Source organism: Talpa europaea (assembly GCF_964194135.1).
Source record: "Talpa europaea genome assembly, chromosome: X".
NCBI classification, from domain to species: domain Eukaryota; kingdom Metazoa; phylum Chordata; class Mammalia; order Eulipotyphla; family Talpidae; genus Talpa; species Talpa europaea.
Window position 1 is genome coordinate 95,040,815 of NC_140081.1, and position 7,475 is coordinate 95,048,289.

General features: G+C 67.0%; 1 protein-coding gene across 1 annotated transcript; it reads left to right on the forward strand.

Moving 5' to 3' along the window:
* Nucleotides 1-732: 732 nt before the first annotated feature.
* BGN (biglycan) lies at nt 733-6,101 on the forward strand (the record flags this gene model as incomplete). The annotated part of the gene is made up of 8 exons (XM_084258088.1): nt 733-804; nt 2,551-2,801; nt 3,045-3,157; nt 3,510-3,723; nt 4,221-4,331; nt 4,481-4,574; nt 4,655-4,793; nt 5,904-6,101. Exons 2-8 carry the CDS (start codon nt 2,561-2,563, stop codon nt 6,099-6,101), a joined length of 1,110 nt encoding a protein of 369 aa, XP_084114214.1. The 5' UTR covers nt 733-804; nt 2,551-2,560.
* Between the last annotated feature and the right edge of the window lie 1,374 nt (nt 6,102-7,475).

Here is a 7,475-nt window from a genome sequence, read left to right on the forward strand (position 1 = left end):
GGGGGCCCAGGGGGCCTTCCTCCTGTCCGGCCCTCCCGAGGCTCCTCCTGGCTCTGCGGGGAGCTCTCTCCCCTCCCCCCAGAAAATGCTGACTTGAGTCGAGTGCCCAACCAGTTTCCTCAAGGGACAGACCTGTGCCTAAGGCCTGTGGCACCCGCCTTGACAGCCTGGCACTGCCCGGGCCCACTCCGGAGCGGGAGAGACAGGCGGACCTTGTCCTGCCGCTGCCACGGGCCTCAGTGGGAGGGTTGCGCGCCAGCCGGGACCTGCGCAGGGACTGGCCCCTCTCCACACCCTTCCCCCAGCCCCTTGGCAGGCGCTGCAACACCGGGGGGCTACCCCCAGCTGGCTTACCCCCCTCCAGTGCATGGGCTCGTCCCACGAGTCCGCCTGGGGTCTGAGCGGCCCTTCCTGCCCCTGGTGGCCTTCGAAGAGCCTGCCCCTCCCCCTCCCCATGCCGGGGCAGAGGCTTCCTGGGGGCACCTTCAGCCCTGCCAACCCTCAGGCAGGCTGGAAGGGGGCCTGTCTGCTCAGCCTCTCCCCACAGCTGCCCCCCCCCAACCTTGCCAGGGGGCCTGGGGGCCGCAGAGCCTCCCAGCCCTGACTCATCCCCCAGGGGGCAGCGCTCTGGCAGGGGTGCAGGGCAGGGGGAGGCAGCAGTCTCCTCCCTCTCCCAATCCATCTTGCTCTCCCGCCTTCACCCTCCCCTTCCTCCTTTCTCCCGCGGCTCCTCCTCCTCCCTTGGTCCAGAGGCAGAGCTGGCGGGCCTGGCATACCCGGGGAAAGGAGGGAGAGGCTGCCCAGGTAGGCCACCGCGGGGCTGCCCCCTACACTACATCCAGGCCTTTTGGGGTCCAGCCTGGGGTTGATGGGACCTGGGGTGTGGTCGTGCATTTTTGAGGCTTGAGCCAACCGGGGAGGCTGGGTGAACCTCAACTCGGAGACGCCCCATGACCTGGGGCTCAGCATGAAGTCCAGTTCTCTGTGTCTGCAGAAACAGCCCCAGGACGCGCCTGTCGCGGGGCGGTGCGGCTCATTTTCTGAACTGAGACAGGCAGACAGCCTCTCCAGGCCTGTCCCTAAGGGCCATGGACTCGGGAGGACTCTCGGGGCCTGCTGGGGCCACTCTAGGGCTGTCTCCAAAGCTGAGCCCATGCCCCGTCCCTGCCCAACATGCCCCAGCTCTGCCCCTGGGGATGATGGGACCCGAGGGTGGGTGGCGAGCAGCCCGGTCAGGGTAGGACTGAGGGGTGTGGATGGGGGGACACTCAGGGGCCCATGGGAACCCTAGGTATGGGTGATTATGTCCAGGCTTGGAGGTGGTCTTGCCGCCCCCACCCCGCACCGCCCCCCTGCCCGGCGCTGCAGGTCACAAAGCAGCAGCCAGGGTACGCTGCTGCTCGGGTGCTGCTGCAGGGCCCCTGCCATCGCAGCAGTCATCAGGCTGGGGTTCACCCTACTCCTCTGAAGCCCCATGCAGCCCCTTGCCGGCCAAGGTAGGCCCCAAGTGAGGGCCTCCCTGGGTGGGCCCCCTGGCTCCCCCCAGGCTCCCCGCCACAGCTGTGCCCAGGGCCACCACTGCCGCCTGAGCCTAGGAGCAGGGCAGGAGCGGTTGCTCCTGCTTAACAGATGAGAACACGCCGCGGCCTCCCAGGGAGAGCGGGGAGACGGCGTGGGGACCATGGCCCTGGCCTTCCCTGCTTAGCACTTTCTGCAGCGGAGCCTCCAGCCTCCGCAGGACGGAGGACGCCAGTCAGCAGACGTGGGAGCAGGGCAGGCTCGGGCAGGGCAATGTCCCCTCCCCCAACTCCGCTGCCCAGCCTGGGGGGCCTCCAGACAAGTCTGACCTTGCCCCACCACCCTGGCAGCCGCCTCTCCCCTTGGGGGCCGCTCCAGGGGGCTGGGCTCTGGGCGGGGTGGCGGGATGGAGGTGCAGGGCAGTGGGGGCCGTCAGCCCTGCACCTCCAGGGGACAGCCCTCTGTTTCCCTATTTTGCTGGCCTGGCCCTGTGCCACGGCCTCTCCACTTTCTCAGAGAAACGTGGTGCACCGCCAGCGGCGTGCGCCTTCCCTTCCAGGCGGGAAGGAAGCGGCACCGGGTCTTGGAACGGGGAGCCCACGAGGCCCTGAGCGGTGCCGCTCGCCCACACGCCGCGGTGGTAGCTTCAGCCTGAGTTCTCCAAAGCCTGTGAGGGGCAAACACTTGGCTTCCCTGCCGGCCGCCTCCCGTCTCTCACTGACCCCCGCAGGCCTCCAGCTGACTCAGCGAGCGTGCGTGTGGCGTGGCGCGAGTGTGCATGCATGCGTGGACTTGTTAACTGAGAAAACACTGCATCCCCCCGCCCCGGAAGCCACGTGTTGCCCGGGTAGAGGAGGACCAGCACCCCCATCCTGTGTGCCCACACCCTCTCCTCTGTCGCTCCTGTCCTGCTGTCCCGGGTCTGGCTGAGGATGGGAGACAGCGTGCTGCCAACATGCGGGTCCCCAGCGCTGCTGGGGGGGGGGGAGCCAGCGGGCACCCCTGACATCACCCCCTGCCCTGGTCTCCCAGACACACCACCATGTGGCCCCTGTGGTGCCTCGCGTCCCTGCTGGCCCTGAGCCAGGCGCTGCCCTTTGAGCAGAAGGGCTTCTGGGACTTCTCCCTGGATGACGGGCTGCCCATGATGAACGACGAGGAGGCTTCCGGAGCCGGCACGACCTCGGGTGCCCCGGACCTGGACTCATTCACGCCCACCTTCAGTGCCGTGTGTCCCTTCGGCTGCCACTGCCACCTGCGGGTGGTTCAGTGCTCTGACTTGGGTCAGTGCTGGGCCAGGGTGGGCTCGCGCGCAGGGAGGCGTCCGCCTTGGGGGTGGGCATGGCAGGGTGAGGGCAGGGAGAGGGCAGGGAGAACATCCCCCCAGCCAGGCGGCAGTTGGCTTGCCCAGGAATGGGGTTCCAGAAAAGCCTCCCTCCGCAAGCCCTGGAGCTTCTGCGCCTCCGTGGGGGAGCCCTGGCCGCCGGGGCCCGGGCCCACCCCGGTGATGGTGGCGCTGCCCCCAGGTCTGAAGGCTGTGCCCAGGGAGATCTCGCCTGACACCACGCTGCTGGACCTGCAGAACAACGACATCTCGGAGCTCCGCCGGGAGGACTTCAAAGGCCTCCATAGCCTCTATGTAAGGCTGCCAGCGCCTTGGGCGGGCGGTCTGCCCTGGGGTCTGGGTCCAGATGGGTGTGCGGCGGGGCACACGGTGGGAGGCGGCGGGAGCAGGTTGGTGGACGTGCAACTTCGCTTTGTGGCCCAGGCTTCACCTCATTGGGTCCTTGCAGCCACACAGGGTGCCAGTGGGGAAACTGAGGCACGCAGCAGGGGCAGGCTGGGCCAGGCACAGGGCAAGTGCTGGCGCCCTGCTTGGCCCACTAGCGAGTTGCTGGCTGGGGGGACGAGCGCTGGGCAGGGGCGGGGCGGGCGGCGGGAGCGGGCTCTTCACGATGGCGCCCTTCACGCCGGTGCCCGCTCCGCCGCAGGCACTGGTCCTGGTGAACAACAAGATCTCCAGGGTCCACGAGAAGGCCTTCAGCCCCCTGCGGAAGCTGCAGAAGCTGTACATCTCCAAGAACCACCTGGTGGAGATCCCGCCCAACCTGCCCAGCTCCCTGGTGGAGCTGCGCATCCACGACAACCGCATCCGCAAGGTGCCCAAGGGCGTGTTCAGCGGCCTGCGCAACATGAACTGCATCGGTGAGTGCGCCCGAGAGGGCCGCCGCGGGCAAGTGGCTGGAAGGAGGCCGGTGGGCCTCGCAGAACACTCTGGAGATTCTCTAAGGGCATGCCCCAGAGCGCTTAGCTGAGAAACTGGACAGGGGCATTAAAGGGTCAGTTCAAGGGTCCTGTGGAAAAAGTTAGAAGAAAATTGCCTTTCGCCAACCGCCCTCACGATGGACACACACTCCAGGCCATAGAGCGGCCAGGCAGCTGGCCGGGAGCAGTCCCACCTTGCTCTCTCTGGCTCCCTCCCTTTCCTCCTGCTCCCCTCAGCCCATGCCAGGGCCTGTGCCCTTGGGGCCTAATAGTCTCAAGCAGCTAGGAGTTTGCAGTTAGCCCATCAATGACCACGTTTTCAGGAGGTGGAGGGGGAGTGGACCTTGGCAGGGCTGCCAGAGAGCCCCAGCCAGGAGCCTGACAGGTGTGTGGGGAGCCACCCCCGCTGGCTCTGAACTGAGGGGCCTCTCTCCTAGAGATGGGCGGGAATCCCCTGGAGAACAGCGGCTTTGAGCCTGGAGCCTTTGATGGCCTGAAGCTCAACTACCTGCGCATCTCAGAGGCCAAGCTCACCGGCATCCCCAAAGGTAGGCAAGCAGCCTTCCTGCCAGTGCAGGCCCAGGTGGGCAGTGCTGGAGGGGCAGGAGCCAGCTGCACCCGCCTGTCCTCTCAGGGAGGGCTTCGGCAGCCCCCAGCCCACCACCTGCTGCTCTCAGCCCGGGCCCTCTCTGCGCAGACCTCCCGGAGACGCTGAACGAGCTGCATCTGGACCACAACAAGATCCAGGCCATCGAGCTGGAGGACCTGCTCCGCTACTCCAGGCTTTCCAGGTGCGCGGGACTGGGGTGCGGGCCCCACCCCCCGGCTTTTCTCCTGGGGCCTCTCACTCCCTCTCCCTGTCCCTACACAGGCTGGGTCTGGGCCACAACCAGATCCGCATGATCGAGAATGGGAGCCTGAGCTTCTTGCCCACGCTGCGGGAGCTGCATCTGGACAACAACAAACTGTCCAGGGTGCCTGCCGGCCTTCCGGACCTCAAGCTCCTGCAGGTGAGAGACGCAGCCCCAGGCCGGGACTGGGGCAGGACAGCAGCCTGTGCTCCTGCCTGGCGTGGGCCCAGGTACAGAGTGGCTGGGACCACGTGTCCTCATTTGCGAAGAAGCCCATCGCCTGGAGCCCTCCCCGGTGCTGAGGAAGAGGAGGGAGCAGGCCCTGCTGGGTGGGCAGTGAGGAGGGCAGAGGACAAGTGGGGAGGGCCTGCAGAGGTGGGCAGACAGCAGAAAGGCCTGGGGGGTGAGGAGACAGTCAGGACAGGGGGCGCACAGATCTGTGGCAAGACTGAGACAGCCCAAGGCAGGAGGTAGGTTCCTGGGATTGGGCCAGTGGGCCCGGTTTTGCCCGGGGTTGTGTCAGAGGACCCTGTCCCTGGCTTGCTGTCCAGTCATACGGGTGAAATTGGCCTTCCCTGGCCAGGCTCTGGGCCTCAGTCTCTTCCTCCTGGCTGTCAGCCAGAGCCACCCACCCAGCTGGGCCCTGAATGGAGGGGCGCTGGGGCTGGGCTGAGTGCACCCTCTAGTGGCCAGTGTCCTCTCCGCCTCGAGAGGGCGCTGCGGCAGTCTGCACAGCTCTCCCTGAGCTCTGGGTTCCCACCCTACCCGCCCCTGCGCTCTGCCTGTCCCCTTAGCTCATGCCCTGGAAGAGAGGGTTTTCAGGAAGTTGGGGGAATACTAGGCAGCAAGTGCCCCTGAGAACCGAGAGAAAGAGCTGGGAACCTGGCAGGCTTGGCCCCCTTGCGCCCTGGGTCTCTGGATGAGAGGTTGCTCCCCTAGCTGCAGTTGCCACAAGCCCCTTCCCCCCACCCTGCCTAAACCCTTCATCCGGGTTCCTGGTCACACACCAGCGCCTTCATCACGCCCAACTCCTGCGCGACAGCCATAGCCAAGTATCCACCGTGGGAGAACCGCGTCGAGCCCCCAAGGGCCATGCGCGTGCCGGGGGTGAGGCGGCTCTGTGAGGCAGGGCAGGACTCAGAAAGGGTGGGAGCCCGCCCCTTCGGGCTCTGCCTCCATTTGGCCCACCCACACCCGAACGGGCTGGGTTGGCTGGTGAGGGCCAGCCGGGCTCTCGGAGTTGAGCCTGGGCACTCCTGCTGCCCCCAGGTGGTGTATCTACACAGCAACAACATCACCAAGGTGGGCGTCAACGACTTCTGCCCCGTGGGCTTTGGGGTGAAGCGGGCCTACTACAATGGCATCAGCCTCTTCAACAACCCCGTCCCCTACTGGGAGGTGCAGCCAGCCACCTTCCGCTGCGCCACCGACCGCCTAGCCATCCAGTTCGGCAACTACAAGAAGTAGAGGCGGCAGAGGCAGCCTGGCCACCCAGGTGGGGCCTCTGGGGGACCAAGTGGGAGTGGAGCCCCAAGTCGAGCCACACCCAGCCCAGCCCCAGCCTCGCTCCCCGACCCCTACTCACTGCCCTGTGACACGCTCTCCCTGGCTCCCAAGTGTGCAGGTGGGTGTCAGGCCCCTCGCGGAGCTGCCCCAGCCCACTCATCGTGGCCACTCAGAGGCAGCCCCTCAAACCTTTCTTCCCATTCACCCCAAAACCAAATTGTCCCAGGCCCCAGTGTGAGGAACATGGTCCATGAGTCTGGGGAGCAGGAGGGGCTGGGACGGACGGAGACAGCAGCCCCCCCCCCCCCCGCCAGCACTCTGTCATGTCCTGCCAGCCTCCCACCCTCCTTGGCTCGACTTGCTACCCTTGGCCTCCCGTGCGCCTCCCGCCCTCCTGCAGGTTCATGGCCCCGCCACGCAAGCCACCTGGCTGCACAGAAACGGGCCAGCCCTCTCCCGCCCCTTGCTCTGGTCCTCCCTCTCCCCTCCCACGTCCTAACCCTCAGCCTGGCCTCTGTGCAGCCCCTGCCCAGACAAGCCAGGGGGAGGCAGTTGCCCAGACCTTGGCCCCAAACCCGGAGGGTCCTGGAGGAGTGGCACAGCCTCAAGGGGCCGGGACCTGCACCCGCTCGCCACCTTCTGTGCCACACACCCGACCCTGCGAGGCCGCCCCCGGGAGAGGCGCAGCACCCCCTGAACTCCCAGCAGGGCTTCTCTCGGCCCTCCTCGGCCCCCATGACTAGGTCCTCCTCCCCTGAGCTCGGGGCCCAGGCAGGGATCAAGCAGTGACCCTTCAACGGGGGAGCTGCTTCTGAGGCTGTTGCTGTCCTTCAATTAAAGAAGCGCTGTGCATGCAGCTGTGTGTGCGTCGGTGTTGGGCTGGCCCTGGGGCCCCGAGCAGAAAGGGGAGCCCGGGCTCTGCCTCTCCACGCCCGCTGGCTCTAAGCTTCCTCTTCGCCACTTGCCCAGCCTCAGGGTGCACATTGCGGCCGGGTCAGTGCCCCTCCTTTCCAGGCCCTTCTGTAGACTGGGCCCAAGGGAGCGTCTGCTTCTAGAGAGCAGCGCTCACCAAGCACCTGCCACTGCAGAGCACCAGGCTCGGCCCCACCCTGTGCCGGGAGCCTGGAAATCATAGGGCAGAGGCGTCCGGGTTGTGTGAGCACCAGAGGGCGCGCGCCCAGGGCTGGGCCGGCAGGGTCCCCGCAGACCCCCATCCAGGAGGTCGCCCTGTGCACCAGGAGCGCGGGCCTGGGGGGCAGTGTGTGGCGTCGCTCCCGGCACAGGACCCAGGCGCTAGCCTGAGGACACAGGCCTGCCCCGGAAAGGTGCCCCTCA